Below are 13,586 nucleotides of genomic sequence, written 5' to 3' on the forward strand. Positions count from 1 at the left end.
TTTTGAGACATAGTCTTGCTCTGTCTCCCAGGCTGGAGTGCAATGGCATGATCTCAGCTCACTGCAAACTCTACCTCCCGGGTTCATGCCATTCTCCCACCTAAGCCTCCCGGGTAGCTGGGACTACAGGTGCCTGCCACCATGCCCAGCTAATTTTGTTTTTGTATTTTTAGTAGAGGTGGGGTTTCACCGTGTTAGTCAGGATGGTCTCGATCTCCTGATCTCATGATCTGTCCACCTGGGCCTCCCAAAGTCTTGGGATTACAGGCATGAACCACCATGCATGGCCCTAAATATTTTTAATAGTATGCAAGCAGAATAGACTGTATAAGCTAAGTGTTTCCATGGTGGAGATCCCACAGTCCAGGACTGAGAGTAAACACATGGGTCTCATTCAGGGACTGTTGCTTCTGGAGAGGAAGTTAGTGACGATGAGCACTGCCTGGCGAGAGCATGGAATTACTGCTTAGAACTGAAGGTCTTGGCTCAAAGCTGCGCCAGGATAGATTCTCTGCATTGACTTCCAGATGCTTGTCACTGGACAAAACCTCTTCAAAGCCCATCTGCCTGGGTTTTAGCCTTTTTTTCTGAAACCCCTGAGGCTTTAACTTCCTGTACTTGGTTCTTGAGGGGAGCAGCTGCATGTGCGTGAATTCTTTCTCCCTCCAAGACAATTGAAAACAAAATATTCACTTAGGGAATTGTGTAAAGTGTTTATTATAATGCTCATAAACTGAGTAAATGATGGTATCCGAATATGCTATTATAATATGGATTGATTTAAATTCATAGAATAATTAAACACCCTGAAATACCTCTTTCTCTGGAGCACTGGGGTGGAAATTGAGACTTCTTTAGTCCCTGGTAGCTTGATTGTCTTCTAATGAACATGCTCAGAGTCTGGTATATTAGACTCTGGCTGGGTTCACTTGCTGGTACCTATTTGTTGTGATATCCTGTACACCCACCAGATAGAAAGAGTTTCTTGTTTACTTGGGAAGGACCTACATCATCATGTTTGGACTAGATTTTCAAGGAGCAATTACTAAGAAAGAATCCTGTGGGCTGGGCGTGGTGGCTCACACCTGTAATCCCAGTGCTTTGGGAAGCCAAGGCAGGAGGATCACTTGAGTCTGTGAGTTTGAGACCAGCTTGGGCAACACAGCAAGACCCCCCCCTTTTTTTTTTTCTTCGAGATGGAGTCTCACTGTCTCCTCTAGCCCCCAGGCTGGAGTGCAGTGCCTAATCTTGACTCACTGCAACCTCCACCTCTGGGTTCAAGTAATTATTGTGCTTCAGCCTCCAAAGTAGGTGGGATTACAGGCATGTGCCAACACACTCAGCCAATTCTTATATTTTTAGTAGAGATGGGGTTTCACCATGTTGACCAGGCTGGTCTTGAACTGCTGACCTCGGGTGATTCACCTGGCTCAGTCTCCCAAAGTGCTAGGATTACAGGCATGAGCCACCATACCTGGCCCAGCAAGACCCCATTTCTACAAACAAATTTAAAAATTATCCAGTCGTGGACTGGGAGCGGCAGCTAATGCCTGTAATCCCAGCACTTTGGGAGGCTGAGGCGGGGGGATCTTGAGGTCAGGAGATTGAGACCATACTGGCTAACACAATGAAACCCCGTCTCTATTAAAAATACAAAAAATTAGCCGGGCATGGTGGTGGGTGCCTATAGTCCCAGCTACTCAGGAGGCTGAGGCAGGAGAATGGTGTGAACCCAGGAGGTGGAGCTTGCAGTGAGCTGAGATTGTGCCACTGCACAAAATAAAAAAATAAAAAAATAAAAAAAAGTTATCCAGTTGGCCGGGCGCGGTGGCTCACGCCTGTAATCCCAGCACTTTGAGAGGCTGAGGCGGGTGGGTCACGAGGTCAGGAGATCGAGACCATCCTGGCTAACACGGTGAAACCCCGTCTCTACTAAAATGCAAAAAATTAGCCGGGTGTGGCGGCGGGCGCCTGTAGTCCCAGCTACTTGGGAGGCTGAGGCAGGAGAATGGCGTGAACCCGGGAGGCGGAGCTTGCAGTGATCCAAGATCACGCCACTGCACTGCAGCCTGGGCGACTGAGTGAGACTCTGTCTCACAAAAAAAAAAAAAGTTATCCAGTTATGGTGGTGCACACCTGTAGTGCTCACTACTTGGGAGGCTGAGGTGGGAGGATTGCTTGAGCCCAAGGGTTGGAGGCTGCAGTGAGCTATGTTTGTACCACTGCATTCCAGCTTGGGACACAGTAAGATTCTGTCTCTAAGAAAGACAGAGAGAGGCAGATGGAAGGAGGGAAAGTTATAAAAATTTAGGCCATAAACGTTTTTGGGTGTGTTTTGTTTTGTTTTGTTTTGTTTTTGAGACACAGTCTTGTCTGTCGCCCAGGCTGGAGTATAGTGGCAAGATCTCAGCTCACCGCAATCTCTGTCCCCCAGGTTCAAGCAATTCTCTTGCCTCAACCTCCCGAGTAGCTGGGATTACAGGTGCCCGCCACCATGCATGGCTAATTTTTGCATTTTTAGTAGAGACGAGGTTTTGCCATGTTGGCCAGGCTGGTCTTGAACTCCTGACCTCAGGTGATCCACCTGCCATGGCCTCCCAAAGTGCTGGGATTACAGGTGTGAGCCACTGCGCCCGACCTCAGTTTTTTTTTTTTTTTTTTTTTTTAAAGAACTACTTTTTTTGCCTTTACTGGAAAAGTAAGAACTAGGAGTCAGACCTGATTTCAGGTGTGAACTTGGACAGTGACTGCCTGTGTACCTTGCTTCACTCTAAATCTCTTTTTTCTTGGCTATGAAACTGGGACAGTAATAGTTAATTACTCTGCCTTCCTGTAAGAGTCTGGGATTCTTAGATTTGTTCTGTGATTCCCCCTAAGATAATGTGTATGAGAGGGCTTTCCAAATCAGGGTGCCATCTAAATATGAGGATTTTTTTTTTTTTTTTTTTTTTGAGACAGAGTCTTGCTTCGTTGCCCAGGCTGGAGTGCAGTGGCCGGATCTCAGCTCACTGCAAGTTCCGCCTCCCAGGTTTATGCCATTCTCCTGCCTCAGCCTCCTGAGTAGCTGGGACTACAGGCGCCCACCACCTCACCCGGCTAGTTTTTTGTATTTTTTAGTAGAGACGGGGTTTCACACTGTTAGCCAGGATGGTCTCGATCTCCTGACCTTGTGATCCGCCCATCTCGGCCTCCCCAAATATGAGGTATTTATAAAATAGTTTAGTAGCCAGGGATTCAGTGGTGTTTTAATTTCCTTTAGTTATTGGTGGCAATAGTCATTGTCACTGGTTCACTTATACCAAATTGTGGTAACAGTTTTATTTTATTTTTTTTGAAACAGAGTCTCGCTCTGTCACCAGGCTGGAGTGCAGTGGCGCAATCTTGGCTCACTGCAACCTCTGTCTTCCAGGTTCAGGTGATTCTTCTGCCTCAGCCTCCCAAGTAGCTGGGACTACAGGTGTCTGCCACCATGCCTGGCTAATTTTTGTGTTTTTAGTAGAGACAGAGTTTCACCATGTTGACCAGGATGGTCTTGATCTCCTTACCTCATGATCCACCCGCCTCAACCTCCCAGTATGTTGGGATTACCCACCACGTCCAGGCCGTAGTAACAGTTTTCAATCTGTGGTTAAATGAGGCTGACCTGTTGTGTACAATTCTCACCTCTAATTTTTGTTGGAGTATAGTGTGGTCTCATTTAAGTCCTGCCCATGTTTTCCCGGGAGTCTTAGAGTCAGTTCTGATAGGCTGGAAACCCACATGATATAAAGGCATATGACCAAGGCCGCCAGGCACATTTCACTGGCCCCTGAAAGCTGGAAGCAACTGAGAGATCTTTGCCTCATTTATTGAGGCCCGGAGAGGGGAAACGAGAGCCAGTGTCACCCAACAGAGCTGGGACTGGAACCCGGGTCTGCTTGCTAGTATGTATCAGGCCCCTCCCAACTTCGAGTGTAGGGAGAACTAGTATTTGAGCCGAGGTCAGTGAGGCTTGTTCTTTCCATCACATCTCTGCCCCATCGTAGATGTTCTAACCATGGACTGCAAGTCAAGGTTGCCAGAATGTGTGAATGAGCACAGCTCTTTGTGGTGGGTAGTTTTACACTCTGGGTAAATCTCGTTGGCATTCAGTAGTTCCAGACTATTCTGGCCTTGACTTCCCTTTTGACCTTCAAATAGGTGGGCACTGGAACAGGAAAGTACCAAGGGGGAAATGAGCCCAGAAACTGACATCCCTTTGTGGCACACTCTCATTCTCACTCGGTGCCAGGCCCCTCTCCTGCTGTATTGTTCCCCTTCATTTCCTGTCACCTTTCCCACTTCTTCCTAGCTGTGGAGAACTGCTCAAATGTGTTGCATATACATTTTTGGACTTTCTTTTTTTTTTTTTTTTTTTTGAGACCTAGTCTCACTCCGTGCCCCAGGCTGGAGTGCAGTAGCGCAATCTCGGCTCACTGCAATCTCCGCCTCCTGGGTTCAAGCAATTCTCCTGCCTCAGCCTCCCGAGTAGCTGGGCTTACAGGTGCATGCCACCATGCCTGGCTAATTTTTGTATTTTTAGTAGAGACGGGGTTTCGCCATCTTGGCCAGGCTGGTCTAGAACTCCTGACTTCAGGTGATCCGCCTCCCAAAGTGCTGGGATTACAGGTATGAGCCACTGCGCCTGGCCTTATTTTTGGATAGTTCTATATTCTTATATTATTGGTGTTGCATTTATTTTACATAAATGTAAAATGCATTTATATTTACATAAATGTAAAATACATTTATATTTACATAAATACATTTGTGTATATGTAATGTATTTATGTAAATGTATTGTAAATACATAAAATACATTTATATTTACATAAAATACCTCTAGACATTGTTGTACATTTTTTACTCAGTAGTATCCTTTCTACGATCTAGCCATGTGCCTGAGTATGCATCTCATTCATTGATTTTTACCTGCTCCACGGCATCCCATGCTCTGTGTCCTCACGTTTGACTGCTTTGGTCCTTTAGTGATGGACACACGCCTGGACTGCTACCCCAGCCAGTGCTGGCATGAACCTCCAAAGATCCCCTGTGGATCTCTGCAGCCTCCGAGCTGCAGTCCCAGAAGGAAGCACACTGTGCCATGGGTAGTTAATTTCTTTTATTTTCTTTCTTTATTTTTTTTTTTTTGAGACGGAGTTTCGCTGTGTCGCCCAGGCTGGAGTGCAGTGGCGCAATCTCGGCTCACTGCAAGCTCTGCCTCCCGGGTTCCCGCCATTCTCCCGCCTCAGCCTCCGAGTAGCTGGGACTACAGGCGCCCGCCACCTCGCCCGGCTAGTTTTTTGTATTTTTAGTAGAGACGGGGTTTCACCGTGTTAGCCAGGAGGGTCTCGATCTCCTGACCTCGTGATCCACCCGCCTCGGCCTCCCAAAGTGCTGGGATTACAGGCGTGAGCCACCGCGCCCGGCCTAATTTCTTTTATTTTCTTTCTTTCTTTCTTTTTTTTTTTTTTTTTGAGAGACAGTCTTACTCTGTCACCTAAGCTGGAGTGCAGTGGCACCATCTTGGGTCACTGCAACCTCTGCCTCCTGAGTGCAAGTGATTCTCCTGCCTCACCCTCCTGAGTAGCTGGGACTACAGGCATGCACCACCATGCTGGGCTAATTTTTGTATTTTTAGTAGAGGCGGGTTTTCACCATGTTGGCCAAGCTGGTCTTGAACTCCTGGCCTCAAGAGATCCTCCTGCCTCCTCCTCCTGAAGTGCTGGGACTACAGGCATGAGCCACTGCACCCAGCCATCAGTTAATTTCATTAAGGGCCAGATTGCCTTCGAGTGTGGCATATAGGTTTATACATGTACTAGTGGTGCATACATAATAAGGTTTGCTGTTTCTCCACATTCTCACCAATACAGACATCTTAATTTTTACCAATCTGATAGTTGTAAACTGGTATCGTGTTTTATTTTGCATTTCTCATAATATTGGCGATGTGGATTATCATTTTAGGGACTCATTAGCCATTTCAGTTTCCCCTCTTGTGGCTGCCTGTAGTCTTTGCTTTTTTTTTTGAGACAGGGTCTCATTATGTTGTCCAGGCTGGAGCAGTGGTGTAATCAAGGATTACTGCAGCCTCAAACTCTTGAGCTCAAGTGATCCTTCCACCTCAGCCTCCCGAATAGCTGAAACTATAGGGACACACCACCACTCCTGGCTTAATTTTTGTTTGTTTTGAGACTGTTTGTTTTGAGACAGGGGCTCACTCTGTCACGCAGTCTGCAGAGCAGTGGCACAATCACGGCTCACTGCAGCCTTTGCCTCCTGGGCTCAAGTGATCCTCCCACCTCAGCGTCCCAAGTAGCTGGGACTACAGGTGTGCACCGCCACACCCAGCTAACTTTTTGTATTTTTGGTAGAGACAGAGTTTCATCATCTTGCCCAGGCTAATCCCAAACTCCTGGGCTCAAGTAATCTTCCCACTTCAGTTTCCCTAAGTGCCGGGATTACAGGAATGAGCCACTGAACCCGGCCTCATAATAGTCTTAATGTGTTCTATGAGGTTAGTTCCTAAGGGGAAGTGGGAAGGAGTAGAGGAATTTAATGCCTGGCAGCCCAAAAGTGGACTCTAGTATCTGTGACGGGGTGGGCCTGGGCATGCGTGCTTTGTCTCATTGGCCTGGGGTATTTGCAGACACCAGCCATGAAGGAGAGAGAAATGGGCACAACCCCGGCACTTTCCCCTCACACATCCCTGCTGCTGGCTCCCAGCCCCCCTACTCTGGGCTGCAGACTTCCCCTACAGCTGTTTGTAATCGCTTTCTGCTTTCCTGGGAGTTCTGTGCTATTTTCTCAGGTCCATCTACCTCATTCTTGCCTCTGGCTTTCCCAGGGTGGTTTCCGGGAACAAGCTGGCAGCCTGTGTTAGATTTCCATTTACTCAAGAGTTGGAATCCATCATGTCTGGCTTTAGTGCATAACTTTCAGGTTCATTCACAACATTAAATTGTGTATTAGAGATTACTTTAGGACTCCATTCAAGGCCTTTTTTACCAGTAAAAAGTACTTTATTAAAAAAGTGGCCGGGCGCAGTGGCTCACCTCTGTAATCCCAGCACTTTGGGAGGTTGAGGCGGGTAGGTTACTTGAGGTCAGGAGTTCAAGATCAGCCTGGCTAATGTGGTGAAACCCTGTCTCTACTAAAAATACAAAAATTAGCTGGATATCGTGGTGCACACCTGTAATCCCGGCTACTCAGGAGGCTGAGGCGGCGGGGGGCATCACTTGATCCCGGGAGTTGGAGTTTGCAGTGAGCCAAGTTCATGCCACTGTACTCCAGCCTGGGTGACAGAGCAATACTCTGTCTCAAAAAAAAAGTTTTTGCTGGGTACAGTGGCTCATGCCTGTAATATCAACACTTTGAGAGGCCGAGGTGGGTGGATTGCTTGGCCAGGGGTTCCAGACCAGCCTGGAAAACTTAGCAAAACCCTTTCTGTATAAAAAATACAAAACAAATTATTTGGGCCTGGTGGCATACACCTAAAGCCATTCTCCCACCTCAGATTCCCGAGAGCTGCTTGATTGCTTGAGCCCAAGTTCGAGGCTGCAGTGAGCCTTGATGACACCACTGTCCTCTAGCCCGGGCGACAGAATAAGACCCTGTCTCAAAAAAAAAAAAAAAAAGCTTCATGTTTGTGGTTTGCACAGATTATATTTCCTGTCTCCTTATAAATATAGCTGATGTCTGGAGCTTTGACTGTCCTTTGGGAGAATGGAATTGTCCTTTAATTCTTTTCTCTCTGTTTTTATAGGAATGATGTATTTAAAATCCACTGGCTGATGGCAGCCCTTCCTTTCACCAAGTCTCTTTCCTTGGTGTTCCACGCAGTATGTATTAGCATTTTGGGGATCATTCATGAAATTACGTATAATGCCTGTGTGAGCAGGCAAAAGGGGATAGATGGGTGGGAAACAGAGAATATATTTCACATAAAGCCTCCTTTTGTCTGGGAGGGCCTGGCCATGCAGGTAAATGATTACCACCTCCCCTCGTTAGACTTCAGACATCTTCTCATGCTGCTTACAGACCTACGATTTGTCTAGAACACTTACTATTTTCATTTCTTTGTTTGTTGTTTTGTTTTTACCATTTCTAGGGATGAGAGTGCCACCTGCTGACTTGTTTCCGTGACTTTTTTTTTTTTTGAGACGGGGTCTCTCTCTGTTGGCCAGGCTGGAGTGCAGTGGCGCGATCTGTGGTCACTCAAGCTCCGCCCCCTGGGTTCATGCCATTCTCCTGCCTCAGCCTCCTGAATAGCTGGGACTACAGGAGCCCGCCAGCACGCCCGGCTAATTTTTTTGTATTTTTAGTAGAGACAGGGTTTCACTGTGTTTGCCAGGATGGTCTTGATCTCCTGACCCCGTGATCTGCCCGCCTTGGTCTCCCAAAGTGCTGGGTTTATAGGTGTGAGCCACCGCACCCGGCCTCCACGACTTTTTTATGTTTCCAGATATTCCCTCATGTTCCTATGTGATTTGAAGTTCAATTCAGTATTAGCATATTTATCTGAGAGAAAATTGATGCTATAAAGCTGGAGGCATGAGAATTGAGCTTCAGCTTTGAGTATTTGGAACTTATGCAAATTAAAATGAACTTGCCCAAGGGGGTAAGATCACAACTTCTCCTGTCTGTGGGCCTCCAAGTGCCCATGGAGCACACTTGCAAGGGTGACAGTCTCTAGACATGTACTCTTTGCTATACTTGAAAGTGCGAAAAGGCAATAATATATCCTGTGACAGCGTCACAAAATGATAATGATTTGGATAATTTCCCATCTGGGTCCAAGTTAAAAGATTCTTTATGGAGCCATGTAGATAAAGAGTGATTCTGAAATGCAGTTGTTTGATTTCAGATTGACTACCACTACATCTCCTCCCAGGGCTTCCCTATCGAAGGCTGGGCTGTTGTGTACTACATAACTCACCTGTAAGTATGCAGGTCCATGTGAAATACACCATGAAATGACATACAAGTGGGGGTGGGTAACAACCTGCCCCAAGTTAGCCAGCCCTGCCCTCCCGTGGCAGCCTGTCTGGGCCTCTGCCATACTAGAGGAGTGTAGCTCATGGGTGGCTGTCCAGACTTGGGCACTCGGACTGAGCAGCATGCTCCTTCCTCCCTGTGGCCATTGGCTGTTCAGGCTGTGGGGTGCAGAGCTAACTTGGTGTGCCCTGAAGGAAGTGGTGCTCACTTATGATGTATTTCCTAAATTTGGCTGCCCGTCTTTTGTAATAAGCTTGTGAACTCATAGAATGAGCTATGCAATCTAACTGGCAGTGAGAGTCTAAAGAGACCTACCTGCTGGTGTCTGTTCCTTGTTTTCTCTTCCAGTTTGAAAGGGGCGCTACTCTTCATCACCATTGCACTCATTGGCACTGGCTGGGCTTTCATTAAGCACATCCTTTCTGATAAAGACAAAAAGATCTTCATGATTGTCATCCCACTCCAGGTAAAGGAACCCTCATCCTGTTTGTCACTTTCTTTCTTGGCACTTAGCAGGGCTCAGCTCCAAGCCTGTATGGCAAGAGGGAGTCAGCTCACCCTGAATCCCCAGCTTCTGATAGTGGAGGCTGAAGACTGGGATTCTCTTTCTGATTTCTGAATAGACTTCAGGTCATTGCACTGGGAGATGCTTGGCCATCAGTCAGCCACTGGCGTTTGGGCGCCTAGATTTTGAGTAGAGAGCTGCTGACAGTGTAGGGAGACACACAGTAACACACAGTACTGTTTTCTCTTCTGCATCATTTACTTCATAACTAAATGGTGCTGTTGGCGAGGAAGCTCAGAGATGTAGTGATTTTATTAATAAAGTATTTTAAAACCGTGAACTACACCAGTGAGTTTCCACAGGTAGAATATGGTAGTAGACATGAGGGGCAAACATTTCCTAAATCCTTACCATGTTTGGGGCTGAGGACTGAGGCCAGCCTTACAAGGCTGTGAGTCTATTGGGGGAGGAGCCTTGTCTTACTGGAAGCAGAACTTGGATGTAAAGAACTTACAATGAACAGAGGTTTTAGCAGGAACGCACAACTACCCTGCTGTGCTTGCCCAGACAGCATCTGCTTGACAGAGTTGTCCCCGTCAGCTGTTCTCACATTTTGGAGCGCAAAGTAAATGTGGAAGGTTGGGGGTAGAAGGGGACAACTCCTGAGGCACCCAGATCAGCCCTCCCAACTCTGGCAGAGTTTGCAGCAAAGCTCCTCTCCGAGTTCTGACAGACCTCATCCACCCTCACGTTCAAAAATGAGGAACGTGTGTTGACATCTAATGAATGGGACAGGCCAGTTGCTCTGGGTTTCCAAGGAGAGAGTAAGTACTCAAGTTGGAAGGATCAAGGAGGGCTTTGTGACAGAGATGGGGCTGGCCTGAGTGTTGAAAGAAAGGGATGTGACAGAGGCAGTGGCATAGCAGTAGATACACATGACCCTGCTGCCTGCTGAGCAAAACGTGCTGAGGGACTGTGTCGGTCTTTCAGCTGTTGAGCCACCAGGGCCACTTCTTTAGCCAGACTGAGTCCTACAGCCTGGTGAGGTCTTGGAGTTGTGAATGACGGAGCCTGCGTTGTCACCTGGCTGCGTGCTCCCCTTCCCTTTAGTAGATTCCCTCATCCCTCTAGAGTCTCCCCCCACCAGCCTGAACTGTGCTGTTGTGGGGCACAGCCTTCCAGGAAGCCAGTCCTGGGCTTCCCTGAAAGACAGACACACACAGTTCCATGGAATACCACTCTGAGAAAATAAGGACATTTAACAAATTAAGAAAGTTATGAGTATTAGACAATGGAACTAGTCTGGGAGGGGCCTTGAATGTCAGCCTGAAAAGTTAAAACTGCTTCTTTTTGGCCATGGGCAGTGACAGAAAGTTTCTAAGTAAGGAGTAGATGATGTCCATGCAAAATGGTGTTTTAAAAACACTCTTGGCATGTTGTTCAACATTGGGAACATTCTGTCTCTCATGTAGTGTGTGAATTAAGGACAAAATGGAATTTTGAATTTAAGATGTGAAAGCCTTTGTTTTCTACTTTGTCTTTTTATTTTTAGACAGTGTCTCACTCTGTCGCCCGGGCTGGAGTGCAGTGGTGATCATGGCTCACTGCAGCCTTGAACTCCTGGGCTCAGGCAATCCTCCTGCCTCAGTTTCCCGAGTAGCTGGGACCACAGGCGTGCACCATCACGCCTGACTAATTTTAAATTTTTTTTTTTTTTAGTAGAGGCATGGTCTCACTGTTTTGCCCAGGCTGGTGTCAAACTCCTGGGCTCAAGCAATCCTTCTGCCTTGGCTCCCCAAAGTTCTGGGATTACGGGTTTGAGCCACCACACCCAGCCCTACTTTGTCTTTTTAGATAGAGCCACAGATGCTAATCTTTTGGATAGACAGGGCTTCACGAGCAACATGGGACAGGGAAGAACCCAGAAGCTGGGTATCAATGGAGAGGCTGAAATTTCAGATATTTTTTGCATTAGTATTAAATGAAGTTTTAGGTAATTTGATTTCTAAGTCCTATATAGAAAGAGAAATTACACTTAGAGACTTGCTGAATAATAGCACTACAGATTTTACATGCAAAGTGTGGAGGATTACCTTTACAGCAAGTCAGGCAGAGTATTTGGGACCAGGGACTTCTCATAGGGTGTACAGGTAGAATGATCATGTCTGCATCCATTCCCAGTGGTAATCTTCAAAAGGATGTATTATAAGTGGTAAATTTCCCTTATGCTCTGCGGCATCTCAGTTTAGCCAGCGGAAGGACTTTTTATAAAGACTTATGCTAAGAGCCTAATAACGGGCCTGAGTATATGAGGCAAAGCCTTACCTTTGGAGGAAGAAGCAGTGTGCAGACACTGGTGAACCTCAGTGGAAGCACTCGCCGTGTCCTGTGTGGGGAGGACCTGGACTTGAATGATCCCATGAGCAGCAGTGTGGCCACTCAGCTGTGGGGCTGGAATCAGCCATTCTCACCGCTCTGGTCTCTGAAAACATAGTTCCATTGTCTGGCACTTAGATGAGTTATTGTCACTTTTCAGGCACCAGGGCCTGAAAAGTGTGGGCGTTGTGGCAAAATAGGGTGTTAAGTGCCACCTGTCCAGCAGTCCAACACCTGAGTGACTCCACTGGGTTAGGGGTACCTGAAAAGCAAAGTCCCTGTTATCTACTGCTGCATAACAAATCACCCCGAAACCCAGCGACTTAAAACAACAGTAACCCTTCATTCTCTCTCTCAGTTTCTGTGGGTTAGGATTCAAGAGTGGCTAGCTGGGTGGGTCTGACTTGGGTCTTGTGGTCACAGTCACACCGTGACTGGGAGCGTCTTGAAGTCTCCACTCGCATCTGTCTTCTGGGCTGAGAAGCTTGCTCCGGTGGGGACTGGGACAGCTGGGGCTCCTGGGGGGTCTTTCCATCTCTGCATGGTCTGTACAGCAGGGTAGTTTCAGGGTAGCCACACTTCTTACAAGAAGGCTTAGGGCTCCAAAGGTCCCAAGAGAGCTGGGTGGAAGCTTTACCTACCTTGGAAATCTCACAGCAGCCTTCCATCTTACTGTATTAGAGCAATTACAGGCCTGTCCAGATTCAGGGGGATGGCATAGAGACTCTCCTTGATAGCAGAGTGGCAGAGTTCTGGAAGAGCATGTGGGACCGGAAAGAATGCTGTGGTCGCACATTGCGGGTCTAGAGGCCAAGATGTACACCCCTCATTGGGGCTGCTAGTGTCGTAACAGTGCTACACCCATGCTTTGGGGCCTCAGCAAATTCTCATGTCTGTAGGTCCTGGCAAATGTAGCCTACATCATCATAGAGTCCACCGAGGAGGGCACGACTGAATATGGCTTGTGGAAGGACTCTCTCTTTCTGGTCGACCTGTTGTGTTGTGGTGCCATCCTCTTCCCAGTGGTGTGGTGAGTAGCTCACAGGGAGGGAGGCCACATGAAAGCTTGGCTGTCAAGCCCAACAGCTGAACTGGCCATTCCCAAATTGATCTCAGTCACATGGGATGTGTGTTTAAAAGTACAGCTTTCTGAGTCCCAGACTGACCTGAATCAGCCTCCAGGGGCAGAACCCTGTGTCTTTTTCCACTTACACAGGGGATTCTGGTAGAGCTAATCCATCACCATGAGCTGGCTTTTAACAGAGTTCTAAGACAATAGAGAGGAATTGGGAAATGAGAACTTGGTAGTAACTTAAAGTAGCAGCCTGAATTTGTGGTGGTGATAGGGAGTTGGCAAAATCCCATAAACAGCCAGTTCTTGCCAACTTAGGTGGAAATTGAGGAAGTTCATTAACATAAAACTAGTAATAGTTCTCAGCACACAACCATTTTTGATATTTTCAGAATGGATTGCTCCATTCCTGGAAATGGCAGTGTTTAGACGCATAGATTGTGCTTTGGGTCTGTGTAAAGAAGTGTTAGTGTCAAGTCAGTGGTTGATGAGAAAATATCCTTATTAAATCACATGCAAAGTGGTGGAAATTCAGAAGGCTAGCAGCAATAAAACACTTCACCCTTGGTGATCTGCTTCCATGGCTATTGGAATGCAATTCTTTTTTTTTTTTTT

General features: G+C 47.1%; 1 protein-coding gene across 1 annotated transcript in view; it reads left to right on the plus strand.

Moving 5' to 3' along the window:
• The window catches only part of GPR107 (G protein-coupled receptor 107), an 86,636-nt gene that overhangs the window by 38,021 nt on the left and 35,029 nt on the right, over positions 1 to 13,586 (plus strand). The window contains exons 10-13 of the mRNA XM_017848184.1: positions 7,787 to 7,862; positions 8,888 to 8,961; positions 9,367 to 9,484; positions 12,799 to 12,929. Of these exons, the coding sequence (XP_017703673.1) occupies positions 7,787 to 7,862; positions 8,888 to 8,961; positions 9,367 to 9,484; positions 12,799 to 12,929 (399 nt within the window). The remainder of the gene's footprint in view (positions 1 to 7,786; positions 7,863 to 8,887; positions 8,962 to 9,366; positions 9,485 to 12,798; positions 12,930 to 13,586) is intronic.

The sequence above is a fragment of the Rhinopithecus bieti genome, unplaced genomic scaffold, assembly GCF_001698545.2.
Source record: "Rhinopithecus bieti isolate Rb0 unplaced genomic scaffold, ASM169854v2 scaffold_29388, whole genome shotgun sequence".
Lineage (NCBI taxonomy): Eukaryota > Metazoa > Chordata > Mammalia > Primates > Cercopithecidae > Rhinopithecus > Rhinopithecus bieti.